This window comes from Nomascus leucogenys, chromosome 14, assembly GCF_006542625.1.
Source record: "Nomascus leucogenys isolate Asia chromosome 14, Asia_NLE_v1, whole genome shotgun sequence".
Classification (NCBI taxonomy): domain Eukaryota; kingdom Metazoa; phylum Chordata; class Mammalia; order Primates; family Hylobatidae; genus Nomascus; species Nomascus leucogenys.
In genome coordinates this window covers 35,812,209-35,835,296 of record NC_044394.1, presented here as the reverse complement: position 1 = coordinate 35,835,296, position 23,088 = coordinate 35,812,209, and the positions used below count along the sequence as shown (strand labels likewise).

At 46.7% G+C, this 23,088-nt stretch overlaps 1 protein-coding gene across 2 annotated transcripts; it reads right to left on the bottom strand.

Moving 5' to 3' along the window:
* Positions 1-10,824: 10,824 nt before the first annotated feature.
* NAGK (N-acetylglucosamine kinase) lies at positions 10,825-22,690 on the bottom strand. 2 transcript variants are annotated; one of them, XM_003262531.4, is made up of 10 exons: positions 20,545-22,690; positions 18,694-18,778; positions 18,441-18,539; positions 17,461-17,602; positions 16,780-16,890; positions 15,937-16,049; positions 13,896-13,983; positions 12,836-12,933; positions 11,853-11,931; positions 10,825-11,147 (listed from the first exon to the last, which is right to left on the bottom strand). In XM_003262531.4, the coding sequence occupies exons 1-10, from the start codon at positions 20,709-20,711 to the stop codon at positions 10,957-10,959; spliced, it is 1,173 nt and encodes a 390-aa protein (XP_003262579.1). In that variant the 5' UTR covers positions 20,712-22,690; the 3' UTR covers positions 10,825-10,956. The 2 variants fall into 2 exon arrangements, with proteins under 2 accessions (XP_003262579.1, XP_030683066.1); XM_030827206.1 differs by lacking the exon at positions 18,694-18,778 and having other exon boundaries at positions 20,545-22,689.
* Between the last annotated feature and the right edge of the window lie 398 nt (positions 22,691-23,088).

Sequence of the window (23,088 nt, the reverse complement as noted above, 5' to 3'; positions counted from 1 at the left end):
GAGTGCAATGGCACGATCTCGGCTCACTGTGACCTCTGCCTCCCAGGTTCAAGCAATTCTCCCTGCCTCAGCCTCCCGAGTACCTGGGATTACAGGCGCCCACCACCACGCCTGGCTAATTTTTATATTTTTAGTAGAGACAGGGTTTCACCATGTTGGCCAGGCTGGTCTTGAACACCTGACCTCAAATGATCCGCCCACCTCGGCCTAGTGCTGGGATTCCAAGCATGAGCCACCGCGCCCGGTCTTTGTTTTGTAGTTTTATCACTCTTGAAACTGGAAACCCAAAATGTTTTTTACTGTTACTAGTTGTCTGGTTCTACTTTTGTGTGAAGTATCAAAAATATTTGTCCCAAGATTAGAGAACGGACAAATGGTTTGACTCTTCAACTTCATTTGCAACATGTGCATTCACTGTGCAAAGACAGGCCTCCTCCACACTCTGCTTCTGAGCTGTTTGGGGACCACTCATGCTTCCATGTGAATTGAATCATCAGGGGACCAAACCCTGGTTAGTCACTTAATGAACACTGGTGTTTCCTTATCATCTGCTTTTCTTTCTTGGGCTTTTTGCTCCCGATTTCCTTTCTACAAACATAGTGTTTTTATGACCATATGAAATGAAACTGCATTTTTAATCTAATAAGTTGCTTAATTTTAAAAATTGGCTGCTTATGTAAGCATTCTCTTCCCCAGTATATGGCCCTCCAGTTTCCATGCCCTCTCAGACCTGGCACCAGGCACTCTTTTCAGATTCCCTTGCTAAAAAGCTAATAAACTTTGATGTGTGCTCAACATCAGTTTGTCTAAGAAAGTTTGTAACAAAAGATATGCTAAAGTGGGTCAAAATAATTAGACCACAGCTTGCTTCACTGTGACCCGTGATCCAAAGCCATTATGTCATAAATTTTGCCCACTGTCTTAGTTCATTCAGAATGCTATAACAAAATGCCATAAACTGGGTACCTTATAAAAAACACAAATTTATTTCTCATAGTCCTGGTCCCAAATCTCAGCTTGAGATTACAAATGACAATTTTTTTGTCTTTCAGGTTTAAATTTAAAAAAAAAATTTTATTAAAGTTTGTATGCACATAATTTAAATAAAACACTTCTCAAGACTTTTAATGGAAAAAAGGCAATCTTTGAGTACCACTGCCTACTCCCCCCTTCTCCCATTCTGCCCTCTCCAGACACAATCCGTTTAAAATATTTTAACTGCATTTTTAAGTATTAATATTTACCTTCGGCTGGGCGCACTGGCTCACACCTGTAATTCCAGCACTTTGGGAGGCCAAAACGGGTGGATCACAAGGTCAGGAGTTCGAGTCCATCCTGACCAATGTGGTGAAACCCTGTCTCTACTAAAAAAAAAAAAAAAAAAAAAATTAGCCAGGTGTGGTGGCACGTGCCTGTAATCCCAGCTACACAGGAGGCTGAGGCAGGAGAATTGCTTGAATCCAGGAGGTGGAGGTTGCAGTGAGCCGAGATCATGCCACTGCACTCCAGCCTGGGTGACAGAGTGAGACTCTGTCTCAAAAAAAAAAAAGAAAAAAAATTACCTTCATATCACTAAATAATATGCTTCTATTACTATTTCTTGATTTTTTTGGTTCCTTGTATTTTCTATTGACTCCCCACTATGGAAGATAACATTTGTCTCTCTTTCAATAACTTCTTTTCTCCTGGTACGTTATCTCTCACACACTCAACCCATTCTCTTCTTTCCATCTTCCAAACATAATAATTTTGGTTAGATGTATATTAGGTGTTTTTATTATTATACTCTGTTATTATTACCATGTATGATTACAACAGGGTCATGTAATATACTATGATTTCCTTCCCTGCAAATAATTTACTTGTGGCCAGGGGGAGGGGGGGAGTAAATAAGTTTGTTTTTTGTTTGTTTACTTGATTAGTTATATATGTACCCCAAACTCTCAATTGTTTTACCCTATCTCAAGATATACTGTTTCTTAAATGATGCTGTCAATTTCATCTTCTTTTTATAAAAAAAAACAGAGTCTGGCTCTGTTGCCAGGCTGGAGTGCAGTGACATGATCTTGGCTCACTGCAACCTCCATCCCCTGGGCTCAAGCGATTCTTGTGCCTCAGCCTCCCGAGTAGCTGGGATTGCAGGCGTGTGTCACCATGCCCGGCTAATTTTTGTATTTTTAGTAGAGACGAGTTTTTGCCATGTTGGCCAGGCTGGTCTTGAACTCCTGACCTTGTGATCTGCCTGCCTCAGCCTCCCAAAATGGTGGGATTACAGATGTGGGCCACCATGCCCAGCCCCAATTTCACCATCTTTAACATGTGCCTCCTACAGCCTTTTGACCTGCTCCAGTATGGTTGAGTGTGGTCCTCTGCACTCAGCTGGGATAACTGATACCAAAATACTTTCCTGTCCTTGTATTACACATTACTGGAATCAGGAAAAAAGAACTTAGTACTTACTCCAGGAAACACTTGCTCTGGGAGTGAACCAACTAAAATAGTTTATTTCTCAAGACTTACAACTTGCTTGCCAAAGCTGTTCAAGAAACTTGCCTCACTGTTCCCAATGACCCAGAGCCATCATGTCATAAATTTTACCCACTGCATTGGCCCATTTAGGCTGCCTAAACAAAATACCATAAACTGGGTACCTTATTAAAAAACAGAAATTTCTCAGTTCTGGAGGCTGGGCTGATTTGGTGTCTGGTGAAGGTCAGCTTCCTTCTAGCTGGTGCTTTCTCCTTGGATAGTAGCTTCTCCCTGCATCCTCATATGGTGGAAGGGGCAAGGCAGCTCTCTGAGGCCTCTTTTATAGGAAAACTAATCTCATTCATGAAGACTCCATCAATCTTCCTGGGCTCAAGCTATCCTTCTATCCCAGCCTCCTGAGTAGCTGGAACAACAGGTATGCACCGCCACGCCAAGCTAATTTTTTTTTAATTTAAATTTTTTGTAGAGACTGGATCTTGCTGTATTTTCCATGCTGTTCATAAATTCTTGTGCTCAAGAGATCCTCTCACCTTAGCCTCCCAAAGTCCTGGGATTATACGCTGGGTGTGGTGGGCCACCTCAGCCTGGAGTCTCTTTAATTAAGGTTATAATGCTAACCATGGCTTAAAATACTAAGCAGCATTTTCCAAATTGTTTATTGCTATTGCCTTGATTTTGGAGAAGCTGGGAAGTAAGGAGGTGACGTGAATACTCTGACAATTAACACGTGTTAGAGAGGAAAGTTGTGTGAAGAGGCCGCCAAAATAAATAGCATGAATGAATCTTCTTGTATTAGGGCTGCTACAAACCCCAGGTAGAAAAATGACAGCCCAGGCTCCTGAACCATCGGGAACCCAGGAGTCTACCCTACTGTGAGGAGGGGGCAGGCCTTCTTCAGTAAGGGTCCCACCATCACGGGCTAATAATCTTTCTCAGTTTAGGTGATATTGAGGTATTGGAACTGTTAGAAATCTGACAGATTTGACCAAGATTTGGAGATGTCCACATATTGGGAAGGACTGGGTGTCCTTAGCCGCTCTCCTCTGGGATAACGTGGACGTCATTAGTTTGCGAAGTGGGTGGGGAGAACAGGAGGATTGACTCTAATTTGATGTGTAGTGGGGGCCTTGATGTCCTTCTGCCTCTGTCCACATTTCCCCGTGTGACGCATTGCACCCTGCGTTGCTCACAGGGATCATTAGTTCTCCCGGTAGACAGAGCACCTCTGCAGCCTCTGCTCTGCTGCCTTGTGAATTTCCTACACAGACTTGGTTGGTTATAATTTGGAAACGGTTTTTTGTTTTTTTCCTTTGTCTTAATCTTCTCCCATATTGAAGCTGCTATTGGTGACAGGGACAGGGGAGCAGGAAGCCAACCCAGGGAAACATGCGAGTTTCCTGCACACCACTTGGCCACCTGCCCTCACTGGCCAAACCCCTACTGCTATTCCCAGTCAGTCTGGTTTTTAGAGGAATCATGGGAATAGAACAGCTGGATACACTAATCTCTACAAGGTTAGTGTATCCTGTCAGACAGGAGATTCACCTTCCCCAGTCCCAGGGGACAGGAGAGAAATATGTAAAGGGACAGATCTACCATCTTTATTTTAAAAGAAAAAGCTCCCTCACATTTTGTTACTAGGAGTCTCCTTTGTGACATTTGTTGAGTTTTCGCCCCAATCCTACCTTCCTATTGCCTATCTTTTATATAAAAATAATAAATATTTTAGGCTAATGACAAAAATGAGATAAAATCTTAAAAACATTTTACTAGTGTACAGATACTAAAATGTGCTTACTATAAAACAGTAAAATATTTCACTCTGGAAATCATCACTAAGTAATTATTCTTTCCTGTTGATTGTGAGCCTTCAAAAATGTTTAATGCTTGAAGGATGGTTTGGGAGGCAGGGAGTCCTTTTGTTAATGGGGAAGGGTGTCCAGGTTCTTGGCATCTTGAACAAAGAATTGGACAAAATGCACAAACAAAGCAAGGAAGGAAGGGATTTATTGAAAAAGAAAGTACACTCCACAGTGTGGGAGTGGGCCCGAGCATAGTTACAGAATTTTTGGGAGTTTAAATACCCTCTAGAGGATTCCATTGGTTATTTGGGGTAAGCCCTATGTAAATGGAGAGGATGAAGTAAAGTTACAGTCATTTACTTGGTCTATGCCCTATGGAGAGGATCTTTCCTGTCACAGGGGAAGTGTGAATTGGCCTTATGTTCCCTGCCTCCAAACCCTATTTTCCTGCCTCACTTAAAACAAAACAAAACAACAACAACAACAAAAACTTTAATGAGGCATATGTTACATATCATAAAACTCACCCATTTCAAGTATACAATTCAGTGATTTTAGTAACTTCCCTCAGTGGTGTAGCCATAAGTATTACTCAGTTTTGGAACAATTTTATCCCTCCCAATAAGATCCTTCATGCTCTTTTACAGTTAATCCTGTTCTCACCCCAGCTCCAGGCAACCAACAATCTACTTTCTCTGTATATAAATTTGTGTTTTCTGGACACTTCGAATCAATGAAATTAATACAGTATGTGGTCTTATGTCTGTTTTTTTTTATTTTTTTTTATTTTTAGACAGAGTCTCACTCAGCCGCCCATGCTGGAGTGCAGTGGCATGATCTCGGCTTACTGCAACCACCATCTCTCCAGTTCAAGCGATTCTCCTGGCTCAGCCTCCTGAGTAGCTGGGATTACAGGCACCCGCCATCATGCCCAGCTAATTTTTGTATTTTAGTAGAGATGGGGTTTCACCATGTTGGCCAGGGAGGTCTTGAACACCTGACCTCAGGTGATCCACCCGCTTCAGCCTCCAAAAGTGCTAGAATGACAAACGTGAGCCACTGTGCCCGGCCATGTCTGGCTTTTTTACTTAGCTAATGTTTTTGAGGTTTGTCCATGACATATAATGTCTTGGTAAGTTGTTCCTTTTATTGCTGAGTAGAATTCTGTTGATGGATATACCACATTTTGTCAGCAGGGAGTCTTTTAAACTTGGATTTGAACTTTCTGTGGTCTAAATGGAACCCTCCGAATGTAGGACTTACAGCGGAAGCTGCTGTGCATGTCAAAAAAACTACTTATCAGAATGAGTTTTGTCAGCTGGAGCCAGAACTGCTGCAGAAATTTTTATAATTTTGCAACTTCTTTTTTACAAGGAACATTTGTGCTACTACACGTCAGAACTTTTGAAGTGTCTGATAAATCCATATAATAAGTATGAGCATGTGTCTGGGTGGACAAGAAAGTGAAACCATCCATGCTACATTGGATAATTTTTCCTCCCCCAGACTGGACAGGGAATCTCTCAGCTTTCAAAATAGAGTATCCTGTCTCCATTTACAAAGCTGCACAGGTATTAAAGATGGTGCTGCCTTTGTTAGGCAGATTTGGAGGGGAGGCCCAACAGCAAAGATGGAGAGGAAAAAGGGAGTGGAGCTTGTGGAACAGGAAGCCCCCCAGGGTCTGTGCAGGGCTGCTCAGCTCTTGAGGATGTTGTGGATGGTGAAGTGGTGATGGTGTCCCGGAGCAGCCCAGCACCTCCACTGGGCCCAGAAGGTCTTGACTTTGGATGCTTACCCTGTTTCACAAGTGTTTAAAAGCTGTTTTTGCTTTTTTTTCCTAATCATTACTTGGTAGTTATTAACCCTTCTTTGGGGGAGGGACAGGGCTTTAAAACTGAAGAAAATAATTTTCATAAAAATATCAAAAGTGGAAAAAAATTACTTTGTAAAAAATTTGCTATACAAACCAAATGGCAGCTGTTGAAAATCTCAATAAAATGTTAAGTGCATTTGCTGGCAGTGGTACCCTTCTGCATGAGGTTGGGTCACTGTGTCATACTGTGGGGGGCAGGGGTGTGCGGTATGTGTGGTGTATATGTGTGAAACTTTTTGTGTCAGGATGGGTGATAATCTTAGTTGTGGTTTTCTTTCCAAATAGGGTTAGAAAGTAGTAAAACATGGGCTGGAAGTGATAGACCTGAGTGAATTCCACCTTCACAACTCTGTGCCATTGGCCTGCATTTTATTTACAAATAACCTCTTTATTTGTAAAAGTGCAACACCTCTCCCCTGGAACTATAATGACAGAATTTTAAAATATTGCCTGGCATATAATAGGCACTTAATACTTGGTAGCCAATAGTGGCAATGATATGTACAGCTCTGAACAAAGAGGCAGTGGCATCTTTGGGCTAGAAGGGAAACTAGGCATTTGTTTTCCTGTTTCTGGGCAAAACTGACTCTTACTACCTAGAAAACAAGTATTCCGTATCTGCCTTTCAACTATTGAACAAGTTTCACATCCTGCTACATGTCAAGCATTGTCTTAGGCACAGGGGTTACGGGAGTTACCAAGCAGCCACAGTCCCTGCTGTTGTGATTACGGTTTGGCAATGCCTAATTATTTAAACTGAAACCTCACTCAGATCTCCCAGTGATTTGTTGAGGGGCTTTATCGTATGGTAAAAGACAACATGGGACCAGCCCAGGACCCATGGGTTTTGCTCTGAGCCCTATCATTTCTTTGCCTCCTTCCTAAAAATGGAAGGGATTGGGGTGCGGGGGGTGCGGGGGGCTTGGTGGATCCTGAGCTGACTTGCCTATTTACAGCATTTTAAAATCCTATAGTTACATGTAGTTTTGTGTAAATAGGGTTTATTAGAATGTAACTTCCTTGAAGAGGTGAATGATACATTCTTTTTTTTTTTTTTTTTTGAGATGGAGTCTCACTCTGTCGCCCAGGCTGGAGTGCAATGGTGTGATCTTGGCTCACTGCAACCTCTGCCTCCTGGATTCAAGCCATTCTCATGCCTCACCTGCTAGCATGCTTGCCTAATTTTTGTATTTTTAGTAGAGACAGGGTTTCACCATGTTGGTCAGACTGGTCTTGAACTCCTGAACTCAAGTGATCCACCCACCTCACCCTCCCAAAAGTGCTGGGATTACAGGCTTGAGCCACTGTGCCCGGCCTGGTGTACTTACTTATTTTTTTGGGACGGAGTCTCGCTTTGTCACCGGGTTGGAGTGCAATGGCACGATCTTGGCTCACTGCAACCTCCGCCTCTTGGGTTCAAGCGATTCTCCTGCTTCAGCCTGCTGAGTAGCTGGGACTACAGGCGCGCACCACCACGCCCAGCTAATTTTTGTATTTTTAGTAGAGATGGAGTTTCACCATGTGGGCCAGGATGGTCTCGATCTCTTGACCTCGTGATCCGCCCGCCTCAGCCTTCCAAAGTGTCGGGATTACAGGCGTGAGCCACCACGCCTGGCCTTGGTGTACTTATTTTTAATGCTTAGAGTACTCATCACACCTACAAGACATTCAATAAATGTTTGCTGAATGAAAGGGACAGATGAAGCTGTACTATCCCTGAGATCACACAGGGAGATAAGGCAGTGCTAGCCTCATTCCAATGCTTGTTCCAAGCTCTCTTGTCTCATCACAGGGCTGTTACAGGCTCAGATGAGAGGAATGTATACCTCTCTAATACAAAATCCCATGAATTGCTTCTGGTAGTTTGTTGGGGGACACTGTAAGTTTAAAATTAAAGGGGGAGAAGGCCAGGCGCAGTGGCTCACACTTGTAATCCCAGCACTTTGGGAGGCCAAGACAGGCAGATCACCTGAGGTCAGGAGTTTGAGACCAGCCTGGCCAACATGGCAAAACCCCAACTCTACTAAAAAATACCAAAAAATTTGCAGGGCGTGGTGATGCATGCCTGTAATCCCAGCTACTTGGGAGGCTGAGGCAGGAGAATCACTTGAACCTGGGAGGCAGAGGTCGCAGTGAGCCGAGATCACACCACTGCACTCCAGCCTGGGCAACAGAGTAAGACTCCGTCTTAAATAACATAACATAAAACATAACATAACATAACATAACATAACATAACATAACATAACATAACAAACATAACATAAAAAATAAAATAAAATAAATAAAATGGGAGAAACTCAGCAAAAATCACTTTTGGGCTGGGCATGGTGGCTCACACCTGTAATTCCAGCACTTTGGGAGCCTAAGACAGCAGGATTGCTTGAAGCCAGGAGTTTGAGACCAGCCTGGGCAACATAGCAAGACCTATCTCTACAAAAAAATGACAGAATTAGCCAGGTGTGGTGGTACATGACTGTACTCCCAGCTACTTGGAAGGCTGAGGTGGATCACTTGAGCTCAGGAATTCAATGCTGCAGTGAGCTATGATAGTGCCACTGCACTCTAGCCTAGGCAAGAATAAGACCCCACCTCTAAAATAAATTTTAAAAAATCACTTGTGATTTTCTGCACTGCAGCCTAGTAGAGCTTTAATAACTGGGAAGGGACTTCATCACATCTCCTAAATGTGACAGGAACTAGGAACACACCTGACCTTATGCACTTTAATACTGCCTTTATTCAGCATGTTTTTCAACACTTCTATGCTGGGACTAAAAAAATCAAGATGTGCTCCTCCACTAAAACCTCCACTGTCCAACTGGAATTGCAGTCTAGACAATTCTACGGAAAAGTGATGACCACATTCTGAAGAACATAAGTAGATCTCAGTAGTTATAAACTCTTTTCACCAAAATGCTGTTTGATTCTCATCCCGAGAGCATATTAAAAAAAAATCTCCAAAGCTCACCACTCATTAATAACCCAGCAGTTTTATCAAGACTGTGGGATATAGCAAAGATGCCTCTGCTGTGTCCTTGTTCTCTCTGCAAGCTTTTTACCAGGTGCTGAACTGGAGACTTGCTGAGTGCTAGACCACAGTGATTTGGTCATAGCTGGATGTGAAGATGGCTGGCTGTTCTTTCAGAAGACCTGGCTGGAGTTCTTATTGCTTAAAGCTCCAGCTTGCAGCACTGGGCTAGAGCTGATGGAAGGAGAGCTGTTACTATTCTGTTCTACATGAATGCTACACTGTGAAAGAACAGCATCATCTGACTTGGGCAACAAGGTAGTGTTCAAGATGTCTTAGAGGGCCTAATCAGAACTTACCAGCTGTAGCGTACAGCTCCCTCAAATGCAAATGCTGGACCTCTGCAGCAGCAATTACTCAAGTTGTTTAGTATAATAGAAACGAAAACTCCCCATCCCATCCTTAACCTATTATCATCAGATACCTTAGGGCAGGGGAGGGGAGTAGACAGAAACCTGATTTTATTTTTATTTATTTATTATTATTTTTTGAGGCAGAGTCTTGCTCTGTCGCCCAGGCTGGAGTGCGGTGGCGCGATCTCGGCTCACTGCAAGCTCCGCCTCCTGGGTTCATGCCATTTTCCTGCCTCAGCCTCCCGAGTAGCTGGGACTACAGGCGTGCGACACCACGCCTGGTTAATTTTTTGTATTTTTTAGTAGAGACGGGATTTCACCATGTTAGCCAGGATGGTCTCGATCTCCTGACCTCGTGATCCACCCGCCTCGGCCTCCCAAAGTGCTGGGATTACAGGCGTGAGCCACCGCGCCAGGCCAAAACCCTATTTGGAAACAAACTCTAAAATAACTATGTCTGTAAGTTGGAGAACTGACATGCAGGGCATGGATCCACATGCCTCCTAATAAAACACCGGGAGAGGCAGCTATTGTGGATCGAGATTCCTGTCCTTAGTCTTCACCAAGCAGCACAGGCTGTGGAACCGAAGCTTCAGGTTTGTCTTCACTGGCCAAACTATGGTATCCAGAGGGCAGGAATCATGTCTGTTCTTCACTGATGCTCCTCATTCCCAGGGCCACATAACACAAAGTGTCACGCTGTAAGCAGAGCCAGGCTAGTAGTAGCCAGGTCGGCCACCGAGGTGAGCGGTACCTAGTTGGTCTTCTTGGATCTCAGCCATCCTCATAACCTTTCAAGAACTCATTCATAGGAAAAACTGCAAAATGTCCTGCTTACCTGCAATTACTAAATCCAGTGAGGTAAAGATGCTCCCAGTCTAGAATTGTACCCTAGCCCCTAAATCTTGCTGGGAGTCTCAGGAGAGGGTGTGATATACCTAAGGTTACTCCCTGTGATATTCTGAATGGTGAGCAGTTGGTTCTGGTGACTGTGGTCGCACAGGGATCATTACCCACTTGACATGACAGGAGAAAACAGGTCACAGATTAACTGGCAGCCACATAGTGCATATCTGTGGTTAATGTATGGGGAAGGGTAGCACACAGACAAATTATCTGCCCAAGTGCATGCTGAGTGGATGCAGATCACAGGCTGAGCACCTGGGGGTGGGGCTTTAAACCTTGGATTAAATCCACTCATGAGCCCTCTGGGATATCTGCTGGCAGGTGCACTGAGGATGTACACAGCACATGTGTTTGATAATGCAGTCCAACTGGGGAATGGATAAAGTGCGTTTATTTTCTTCTATGTTTGTTTTTGTAAAAAGGAGAAAGGAAGCAAAAGACTCCTTCCTTCCAGACCCAGTGTCCACTGAGCTTGGAGTGGGTGGAGCCAGGACCAGCCCCCTAGGAGAAGGTGTGGGAATAGAAGGCAATGGCATTGGCGCTATAGTCCATGGGGAGGAGGTGCCCAATGTGCCTGGCCCCTAGGCTGGCCCCACCCAGAGCGGAGGAGTGCCTCAGCTTCATCAGGGTGAAGCTGGAGAAGAAGTTCTGAGCCTGGATCTCTCTGCCCTGGGTCAGCGCCAAAAGAAAACCTGGAGGGAAGAACACAAGGACAGAGATAAGAGGAGAACAGCAACCTGTACTGGGGCCAGGAAGGAAGACAGACAAGTACGCCCAGACCCTGAGGTACTCCTGTAGAGATGCTGGAGGGGCCTACATGCCAAGTCCCCAGCACACAGGGTGCACTGGTACTTGAGTATTGGAGCCTGAAAAATCTTGGGTATTGGAGCCAGCAGCATAGGGGGCCTGCCCTCCTCTCAGCTCCAAAGGACTCAATGCCAGGAACTCCATGGTAGCAATGGGAGTCCTTGAGCTACTTCAGAATGTCCAGTGGAAACCGTCCAATTGCCTGGCATAAGGTTGCCAGGGCTAAGAAGCCAGGCCTCTTTTCTTCTAGCTAGAATTATGTTGACCAGGGATGTCCCCACAGGTTATCACATGCCAGTCAGTGCTCTGATTTTAAGTTTGATTTGTCTTTAACTTTTTAAAAGTAGCTATTATTCAATAAATCATTTGGAACACAACATCTTTTCAAGAGTTCAAGGTAGGTGGATGGGACATCATTAAAGGGCTCAATGGCAGAGTGAGGTTGAGGGCCTTAGACGGGAGCATCAGTGGCCTGTCTAGGCCTCAGGGTCCAGGAAGCAGGTTCTCTCTGGGGCAAGCAGCTTTCCTGGGCCACCTCCTTTCCAGCCCCGTCCCCTGCCCTTGCCCTTCCAGCCTCCCCCCAGGCTCACCTTCCTTCAGCAGTTCCCAGCTCTTCCACACAGAGCCCACACACAGGATGGGGAGTCCAATCTCGCCCTGGAACAAGACCTGGGTGGAGAGCAGAAAATGGATATGGGGGGCAACCTAGCCTCTCCAGTGCTGAAGGCGGGAGTTTCCTATGACCAACCCACCCTATCCCAGTTACTCACTCTCAAGCCAAGAAACAGTAGACAGACTCAGGAAAGGGAAAAAAAAAGAGAGGAAAATAGGAGACATTCATAAAGGCCAAGGAGAGAAGAGGAAGGAAAAAGCGTTAAGCAACAATAGAGAGGAAGGAAGACAGAAGTGAGGGAAATGAACAGAAACATGACTGAACTGAAATTAACTGAAAGAAAGGGGACAGGCTAGGCGCGGCGGCTCATGCCTGTAATCTCGGCACTTTGGGCCAAGGTGGGTGGATCACTTGAGGTCAGGAGTTCAAGACCTACCTGGCCAACATGGCAAAATCCTGTCTCTACTAAAAATACAAAAATTAGCCAGGCACGGTGATGTGCGCCTGTAAGCCCAGCTACTGGGGAGGCTGAGACACGAGAATCACTTGAACCTGGGAGGTAGAGTGGGAGGTGGAGGCTGCAGTGAGCTGAGATCATGCTACTGCACTCCAGCCTGGCTGACAGAGTGAGACTGTGTCTCAAAAAAATGAAAAATAAAATAAAATAAAAAGAAAGGGGACAGCACACACACACACACACACACACACACACACACACACACACACGTACATTAAACTAATTTACTATATATAAATACAGATTACAGGCTAATTACAGAGGGCGGCATTTGACCAAAGAACTTTTTTGTTACAGACATTCTGCAGAATGCTTCTCAGACCCTAAGTTCACTTAAAATAGTATCCAATTTACACAGGGTTTGATGGGATAGTCCCATCCACAGTGGGAAAGGACCACCCCTCACCCAGCAGCTCCCCACCTTCTCTCCCACCTCAACTCACCGGGTCAATCTCGGGCAACACTGCTACGATGTGTCTGCCCAGCATCTCCCCAGCCTTCCTGAAGATATAGCGGGAAAGGGGGTCTCCCTGTTGAGCACCTGGGGTAGGGAAGATGGAAGAAGGGAACTGGTGAGAAAGGAGGGAGCTGCCATTCCTGGGCTATCCTCTCTCTGTTGCAAGGCAGCCATCATGGGAGCACCCTGAGCTAGCAGGAGTCTACTGCAGGATGGATGCCCGCCTCGTGGCAGGTGGAGAAGCAAGTCTCCACTGACAAACATACCAGCTACCTCCCTCTGTAGAAGGGTGCCCTGTACAGAGGTGCTCACTCAGGCCCCCAACTCAGGAAGGGAGGGCAGCACCCACTAAAGGAATGTACTGGCACCTGGTATGCATCCAGCTCACACTGAGTTACTGTAAGTCTGTTCCTATGACGCTGTCAGCTCTGGGGACCCAGGACCCTAGCTGAACAGCTGGCTGGTACTCCTGTCAGTGCCCTCCACTGACTTCTAACAGTCTGCTGTTGGTTAGCCTGTTCCTGGTTCTTTTCTAGAGGGGACTCAGTCCAGCAGGATCTAAGAGAGCCCTAGAATGCCCTGAGGCTGCAGGAACCCAAAGTAAGGCAGGATGGACCTTACAGTGGAGAAAGAGCAATGTACAGATATACAAGCCCTCTGTTCAGCATCTCCTGACACCCAACAAAATATGCCTAACCTCTCTATAATCCCCTAGTTCTTTGAGTGTAATTGGCTAGGAAAAAAAAGTTATAGATTTGTCCAAAGGACAACTGCTTCATAAATTCCTCAGAAACAGGCATATAGCCTATGCAAGCCATGAGAGCTATTAAAGAAAAAAACACAGGTAATACAAAACTGTCAACACGACCCACGTGCCCTTCTGCCTCCACCCCAAGGCCCACCACCACCAAGGCCAGTGGTGGCAGAGAACTGAGGTCACTTGGTGAGAGGAAAATTGTTGTCAGTCCTGTCTGAACCCCACTCAATCTCTCAACTGGGGATCTCTGGAGAATAAAGCCAGATAAAACCCACCCCACCTCCAGTACCTTCTGCAATTTTCCGGCAAAACCCAGCAAACCTGCATTTATCAAAGTCCCTATACAGGTGAGTGAGTATCCCTAGCCGATCTGGCACCTGAGAGGAGAAAGGGCACAAGAGAGTCATCAGAAGCAAAGGAAAATCCCCAATCTGCCCACCAAAGTTGGCCTTCCTAATGTCTCTACCATTGGAAAAGCTAGAATAATTTTTTTTAACTCCAAAGTACAAGGATTTGAGATTCTCATTTGAGAAAAGTTATTTGTGTTCCCTAACATGGACTTCATTATTTCTTATAGTTTGAAGGCAGCACAGAGAACAGATTTGTGTTCACCAAAGTGTTTCCTATAGTTTCTTGAGCTGCTCTTTTTTTGTAATTTTTTTTTTTCCTTTTTAGGGACAAGGTCTTGCTGTTGCCTAGGCTGGCCTTAAGCAATCCTCCCACGTCAGCCTCCTGAATAGCTGGGTTGGGTGCTCTTGAAAAGATTTCTTTGGTCAAAGGAATCCAAGGAATATTGCATATTGTAACTCTCCCTTGGGGAGTCACAATGCATATTAGCAAATTAAAGGCTCTGAGAAGTCCTGCAATCAAGAAATCAATTTGTTTCTCCCAAAACTTATTTGACCACAGAAGGTAGGTCCTTCCAATCCCAAAAAACTTAAACATCTTTAACACTTCTGAGGTCCTGAGGAACCAATGGTTCCCCAGAATATTTTTTTTATTTTTTTTGAGACAGAGTCTCGCTCTGTCACCCAAGCTGGAGTACAGTGGTGCGATCTCACCTCACTGCAACCTCCGCCTCCTGGGTTCAAGCAATTCTCTCTGCCTCAGCCTCCTGAGTAGCTGGGATTACAGGCACCCGCCACCACACCTGGCTAATTTTTGTATTTTTAGTACAGACGGGGTTTCACCATATTGGCCAGGCTGGTCTTGAACACCTGACCTCAAGTGATCCACCCACCTTGGCCTCTCAAAGTGCTGGGATTACAGGTGTGAGCCACCGTGCCCGGACCCCAGAATACATTTTAAGTAAATGTCTGAAGGGGTCGGTGGTAAAACTTGAGCACCTACAGCAATGTAGTAAGCATGTTATATACTATCTCATCTGATCTTTGAAACAACCCTGTAAGAATGACTAAAGGATAGAAGAGGGAGCAGTAGACCTATCAGTAGAGTTTGGAACCAACTGGCTGAGTCCGGATAGCTTAACAGTTACTAACTGCACTTCCTATGACAACTGCTCATCAAGTGATTTCTCTTCCTGGTCCCCTCCTATTCCTCACCTTGGCCTAGCCGGGGCTCCTCTTTAATCATCAATCCCTCAGCCCTGAGAATCCAGGCCCTACTTCCCAGCATCTCTATTTTCCTTCCTTGGTCCTGGTCCCAGCCCCAGCCCCAGCCCACCTAAATGGCTGGACAGGAAGACTAACTGGGCCTCACAGGTAACTATCAAACTCATCAACCTTGTCCTCTCCCTTTCACCTTCTCTCCCGCCTTTTACCTCTGGTTCCGCTAAAGGCAGGTGTTTCCTAACTTACCACAAATGAACACAGCACAGACAAGGAGAAGTCAATCCCCAACGCCCAGAGGAGGAAGATGGATCTCCCCCAGAACTCTCCCTGTCCACCTCTTCAAGGGCTCTCTTGACCCATCCAGGCCAGAAGCAGCTCACAGCCCAGTGCACGCATTCATACTCTACCTGCTCTCTCTGCCCTGTGATCTCATCCTGCACTTTTCATCCTAGCCTAGAATGCCATCTGCTTTCACCTCCCAGCAGGTTCTAGCTGCCCAAGAATGAAGTCTGGCTAATCACTTGTCCCCAAACCACCCCTTCATCATGACTGACACCCTCCTAGAATGCACTGCCCTGTCCTAGAATGCACCTCCTAGAATGCACCCTGTCCTCACCTATGACTTCACCCTGCAACTCAGACCCACACTCATCCTATTTCCTGCCAGCCCACCCAGGCCCTCCCCTGCATCCACTCTTACTTGGAGTGTTTCACTGCCCTACCCCAGGTGCGCATGTTTACTGGGAGCAGGAGGAGTACCTGGAAATAGTGGAACATGGCCTGTTTGACGTAGCCGATATCATGAGGAGCCGCCTCTAGGTTGTCGATGGAGTCAAACACTATTTTCACTGCTTGGTGGGCGATCCAGTAGGCTGCAGGGAGCAGAGAGGGCTAAGAAGATGCGAGCAGTCATCCTGAGCTCACGAGGAAGGAAACTCAGATCCAGACAGGTTAGTGATCTGCTTGAGTTTTATACAAATTAGGTTTCCTGATTCCCAGCCAGGGGTGGCAGGGGGTGGGAGAGGGGGGTGGGAGGGTCTCTATCAAACTGTATATGACTGACTGAGATAAGGGAAAGTTGGAGGGGGAAAATAGAATAGGTGAGGCTGTGTCACACCAGCTCCTACCCAAGGATAAGACAAGGTCAGTCTGTTGTCACAAACACCACTGGAGTCACTGACATGAACTGGACCTCAAGGGCCCCTATGAAAATATACACGCGCTACCTAGAAAGAGGTGATGTTGGAACGGCTTCTACACCCTTTCCACTAGCAGACTGGTATGGCATCTCCTGGCATCTATGGCCTTACCCTCAGTTTCAACTCCTCCCTAAGGACAGCAAGTCAACACAGGCAGGCCCCTGTGCTGAGGAATGAATCTGAGTCCTAGGTGAGAGTCACTGCTGGAGAGCAGGGTCAGCAGCTCGTCCAGCATTTGCACCTCTATGATCTCAGTCATGATCCTGCACATGGAATGGCCAGGTTCAGGAGTTGTCCTCAGGAAGCCCCAAGGGCTCAGTGAGCCAAAGGTAGGGAGAGAAAGACAGGGAGTGAAGGAAGGAGCGGATCCAGGACCTGGAGCTGGGCCAGTCAGTGAGCTCACCTGAACCCTCATCACCCATCATATGGCCCCAGCCGCCGCAGCCACTCTCGGAGCCATCAGGGTTGATGAGCCTGCAGTTGGAGCCTGTTCCAGATATGAGCACAACTCCACCTGGGGAAAGGGAATAGGAGGCTCAGTGTGGCCAAGGCCTGGCACAGAGCAACAGCCTGCCACTGTGGAAAGACAGGACAGAAACCAGCCCCAGGCAAGGGAATCACCACCCAGTCCTGCAGAGGAGAAAACAGCCCAGCTAGTTTCCTGCCTGAGGGTGAGGGCCTGGGTCTCAGAAAAACTCTAATCCCATAATGCCCTCATCTAGGGGGACAAAGAGAAATGAAAGCCTGCACCTCTTAGAGGGAATGTGGCTCCTTGCCCAGCCGGTCTTCCAGTGACTCTACCTGCTTTACTGGGATTGTGCTAGACCTTTTCTCACAGTGATATTTACTCATACCCTAAACCGTCTTATGAATACAATTACCTCTATTTTATAGATGAGAAAACTGCCCTCCCTCCTGCTGCCTGGTCCTTGCTCTGGCAGAGACTTAAACTACTGAAGGAGTTGAGGGGAATATAAGAGAGGCTGCCTTCTGGATATTTGCAGAACAAGTTTTGTCAGCTATATCTAAGGGGCTTTCCCAAAAAAACCAGTTCTCACTCTCACCCCTCCCTCCACTTCCTCACCATCCGGTGTAGCTGTGGCGATGGAGCCGGCGGCATCGGTGGTGATTAAGTAGCTTTCACTCAGGTAGGGAAATCGGTCTCTCAGCTCCTCGATCAGGATCCTCCCTGCGTCCTCCTGTTCCCCACCGCTCAGAGACAGGCCCTAGGCCACGCGGGAGGTGAGCGAGTGTGCAGAGCTCCAGCCCCAGCTCTTTTCTCAACCCCTGCCCCCTCCTGATGCCTGATTCCTGTTCCTATCTGGCCATACCCTGTTCACCCAGCCCCAGTCCTCCTTTCACCCCACACGATGACCCCTCAGAAGGCTGTGGTTATAAGAACAACCTGGACTGGGGATGGACAGAAGAAAGAGGGGATTCAACAATGCCAGCTTTGGAGCTTGAAAGGGCGGTAGTGCTCTTAATAGAAAGATCAGGCAGCGGGACAAGGTGAGGGGAGATGGAGAGGTAAGCTTGGTTTGGCATACATGAGGTTTGCCTATGTCTGCAGAACATCTCACATATATGTCCAGGGAGTAGCCGGAGCTACCGCAACTTGGGAGAAAGATCTGAACCAGGAGTAATAATAGCTAACATTTAAGGAGTGCTTATGGGTCAGACTCTATACTAACCACTCTGCAATGTATCATGCCATTTTACTTTCCCAACAACTCTGAGGTAGCTACTATTCACATTTTCCAAATGAGGAAACTGAGGCTTAGAGAAGGTGAGTAACCTACACAAGGTTACGCAGATACTGAGCAGCAAAGCTGGGATTCAAACCAAGGTCTTGGCAGCTCTCCAAAGCCCTGTGCTCTTCTAACACATTTGTAGTCTGTAGGTGGCAACTGAAGCCATGAGACTGGGTGAGATTATGACAATTTTGACACCAGGGACCAAGTCTTGGAGGTCTTTCCCTCTACAGTCATCAAACTCATCTAGTCCAAACTTGCTAGCTGTCTGTGTCACTGATGGCTGAATTCCCAGGCTCCACCCCAGACTCACCAAGCTTCGCAGTGGTACCAGAGGATCCACCCCTGCTTTCCGTTTGGCCCTGTTCACCATCTCATTGATCCTCTCCACACACTTGTCTGTCCCGATCAGCTGGTCCCAATCAAGGGAAGAAGGAGTTACAAAGGCTTACAGAAGCTATGTTGCCCCCACAGGCTGCTCTATGAGCCCCAGCCACCACCTCAGCAGGAATTATAGAGAATAAAATCAGAACCAAGCCCTCTGATCCCCTCAGTGTGGTTTTTACCCAGTGGTTTGTGCTCAGTCCATCTGCTTCTGCCAGGATCTTCCCATCCTCTGAGACTAAAAGGACCTTGGACCGTGTGCCTCCCCTACAGAACACAAGAGGGCACTTGATCTTGCTCGGAAAAACCCGCAGAGAGAGCTAAGCTTGTGCTGTCCACACTGGCAGAGCCCAGTGTGACGGAGGAGACAGCTTCAACAAACTCAATCACCACTCCCAAACCCGCCTCTGTGGTTCAGTGTTTGTGTGCTCTTTAACTGAAACATAATTCTCACTCCTCTTCCCTTGGGGATGTCCTCCTTATCCTGCAAGACTCTACTTATACTTCACCTAGTCCTTGAAACTTTTTCTGAGGTATGGCCCACCCCAATGAATTAGTTAAGTCTCCATTAGTTAAACCTTCACAGTGCCTCCAGAGTTATTAAAGTCTCCTCTGTATGAAGAGTGTGTTCAGAGGCTTTGTGTCCACCTCTCACTAGACTTCAAACTCCACTGGGTCAAGCTCCCAATCACTTACTTACCCTCTCAGAACGAGCTGGCACAGGCAATGCTCAGCAAACACTCCTAAGAAAAATGGCACATCTCTCTGCTTCCCTCACAATAGCTAAAGACTGCCGTTCAAGATCCAGCTGCCAAGGTCTTCAAGACACCTTTGCTAGAAATGCTGACCAGATGGCAGGGTGACTTCGTACATACTTAAGCAACTAAACCTTCAAATGTTGATTACTGGGGGTCACAGTGGTTCACAGGGAGATCTGTGGTGATGGGACATATGTTTCTTTACTGATCATTACTTTTAGGAATGGCAGAAGAGGACACCGAAGACCGCTCATCAAACTCAAAGAGGACATGAAATTTCAAGGGGGTAGTTAATACACGAGGTGGCAGATTCAACATCCAAAAGAATGTCTTGATGAACTGTAAGAAATGGGTCATATCTTACAGATGACTATAACAAGGATGAATGCACACTCCTATACTGTTTTTTTTAAGTGCTACAGATACAGGATGGGAAAGATCATTCCTAACAATTCATGTGAAAAGGCTTCGGGGTCTGTGAATCAGCAGTGGGGTGTGGCTGCCAGAGAAGTGAAAACAGTCACAGATTCGAAAGTACAGTGCCCTGGCTGAGAGGACAGCGACTCCCATTATTCCCTGATTTCACACTCAGATTCACAGAATGTTGCCACTGGCAGGGACGCAGCGATCTTATTTATCCCTATCCTCACTTTGCACATATGGTAACTGTAGCCCAGGGAGGGTAAATATCTTGTCCATAGTCATACCCAGGGGCAGAGCTATTACAAAAAGTTCAGTAAACAAGCTTCTGAGCAGAAAAATGCAATCTAGTGAAAGCAGCATGGAAGGCCAACAGGGATGGAGCGGTTTTCAGACATCAGGACAACCTAGTACTCTGGCTCGCAGCTGCTCCAGCTCCCGGATAACCTCCAGCCAAGATGTTTGTCCCGCTTCTCCCCACCCTGCCCACGCTCAGCAATTTCACACTTGACACCTGTTCTGCAAAACTCTGTCCGAGGTCAGGAATAGGGAAGAGGAGCTGCTTCTCCAGCTGAAGACAGCGGAGTGGGTGTTTCATGGGAGAAAGGGGCGTGGTTCCGCCAAGAAACACAAAGGATCCCCAACCCGGGGTGTGGCTGTTGCACAGGCAGAGTCCCCGTAAAGCATACGGCCGTGCGTTCCAGGGCGCCCCTGCGCGTGCACACACCTCTTCTCCGCAAGGTCCCGCCGTCCAAAGTGCCTGGACGCCGAGGATCAAGGCCACCAGTTTGCAGGCTGGCCACGGCCTTCCGCCCCGCCCTCGGACCCAGGCTCCCTCCGCCGGGCCGCACTCACCCCTCTACACCCCCATAGATCGCGGCCATGCTGCTGCTACCGTCGCTGCTGGTCCCGCCGTTTGCTTCTCTCCCCGCCTGACACCTCCCTCCCTCCAGCTGTCTGGGCACCGCCCCGCTTCCGGTGACCTCCCGCGCAGCCAGCTGACTCCCTGTGCGCGTGCGCATGCGTGGGGCGGGTCGCCGGCAGGAGCCGTGGATGGCTGCGTCCCTCAGGCTGTCTCCTCCAGGTCGAGCGACTGCTGTCCCCTCCCGTCCTCCTGGATCCTGCTTCCAGAGATGGACACTAATCCCAAGAGGAGGAACCAAAGAGGGGTATCTAGGTCGGTAGGACCCTTAGGACACGTCACTGCCCTGCCTGTCTGTAAACGCCCGGAAGTTGCTGGCAGTCCCGCGTTACGTTGCGCGTGCGCACTGCTCTTGGCTGCATAGTTGTGACGCACGCTCGGCCAGACCCTCGCGAAGGTGTGGGCTTAGGGACCTGCGGCCATGGGCCTGTAACAGAAATTACTGTAATGTTCTACCGAACATCTGCCACGCGATGGCGAGTCACACGGGCACACACGAACGCTCGCTTAGATTGTTGCCCTGCGCTCTTGTGAATATACGGATCCGGGAGAAATTGGGACCTAAACAGAGACAAGCCCTCGAGGCGGTCCCGGCAGCCCTGAGGAGGGAGCCTTCACCTCTTCCTACCCACCCAGCTTACTTCTTGTGGAGGATATTTGCAGGGACATAGCCCACCGGGAGAACTAGCAGATACGGCTTTACAAGTTTCTTACTGCCTTTCAGCCCCCATTCCGCTCGCCTTCCTTGCACTGCGTCGGGAAAGGGAATGGGATCCCTAGGGGTGCAAATACAGGCCAAGTCAAGGAGAGCTGTGGTTCCTGAGGGCCTCCTCTGGCTCCTCGGGGAAGTTCTGGGCCCTCAAGGAGCAACTTCGCGGGCCAGGAGGGCGGTTAGCTGCCCTTGGCATCTCTTTGGGGAAATCAGTTGGCCTGTCGCCGGTCTAACTCTGTCCCCCTTGACTGCCTGCCATCTTCTGGTGGAGAAACCCCTAATAAGCTGCTATGTTTGGTTATGCTTTAGTGAGGAAATTAGGCTTTTTAAGCTTTCTCATTTCCTACCGTACCACGTTGTAATTCACAAAAGTAAAAAGTAAATCGCTACATGATAGACTCTATATCATGTATTCATTTATAGAATATGTGTATATCATATATTCTATATCAGATGGAGAATATAATAGAGGAGGGTAGGATTTTTTTATGCCTGCCTATGGCATTTTTTTAATTCACAGCACATTAGAGCTGGAAGATTATCCAACACACATGTTTTTAGAATTACAGAGTTAATAGATTGTGGTGCAATTAAACCGGGCAGGATTTTTGGAGACTAGATTGTAGGTGGATTTTGAAATAATTGTTTCTCTCCTGTACTACTGCAATGGGCCATGGGACGTATGTGTATGATAATATTAAGTTTGTCTTTGTATTGCTTGTTTAGGCAAGCAAGTAAAAGGGAAAGTGCCCAGGTTTAAGACAAGAATGGAGTTCACCATTTACTAGCTGGATGAGCTTGGGTGACCTACAGGTAATTGCTGCAGCCTCTCCTCTACAAAATGGAAATGATAAACATCCACCTGTTGGGGCTGACGCAAGATTTAAATGCCAAAAGACTTTTGGAAACCATAAAGTACCTCACAGATCTTAACTAACTTGTATTTACATTACCAATTAGTGTGTGCTGTCCTACACAGTATTCGTATGTGAATACTGAGGCACTTGAAATGTGGTTAGTCCAAAATGAGATGTCCTGTCAATGTAGAATACACACAGGATTTCAAAGACTTAGTACAAAAAAAGAGTGTAAGATACCTCATTAGTCACTATTATATGAATCACATGTTGAAATGATAACATTCTGGATATAGTAGATCAAGATTATAGATTACTAAAATTAATTTTGCCAATCTATTATATTTTTTAGTGTCGCTACTAGAATATTTAAAATTTTGACCTACATATTTCTGTTGTACAGCCCTGTTGTCTCTATCTGGACCATAATATTTCAAAGTCACTGAGTGCCTATTTATGAAATAAATAATGGCCATATAATTGATTTAAAGAAGAAAGTAGCCGGGCCCAGTGGCTTATGCCTGTAATCCCAGCACTTTGGGAGGCCTAGGCGGGTGGATCACCCAAGATCAGGAGTTCAAGACCAGCCTGGCCAACGTGGTGAGACCCTGTCTCTACTAAAAATACAAAAATTAGCTGGGCATGGTGACAGGTGCCTGTAATCCCAGCCACTTGGGAGGCTGAGGCAGGAGAATCACTTGAACCCAGGAGGCAGAGGTTGTGGTGAGCCGAGATTGTGCCATTGCACTCCAGCCTGGGCGACAAGAGTGAAACTCCATCTCAAAAAAAAAAAAAGCATTGAATAAATAAAATACATTTACGTTGTACATTGTAATTTTTTTTTTTTTTTTTTTTTGAGACGGAGTCTTGCTCTGTCGCCCAGGCTGGAGTGCAATGGCACAATCTCG

Coding starts and splice junctions, on each gene's coding strand:
- NAGK (XM_003262531.4), bottom strand. CDS start 20,711: ATGCGCACGCGCACAGGGAGTCAGCTGGCTGCGCGGGAGGTCACCGGA. Junction 16,891..17,460: donor CGCCACAGCTACACCGGATG/GTGAGGAAGTGG, acceptor CCCTTTCCCCAG/GTGGAGTTGTGCTCATATCT. Junction 11,148..11,852: donor CTGGGAACTGCTGAAGGAAG/GTGAGCCTGGGG, acceptor TCTTCCCTCCAG/GTTTTCTTTTGGCGCTGACC.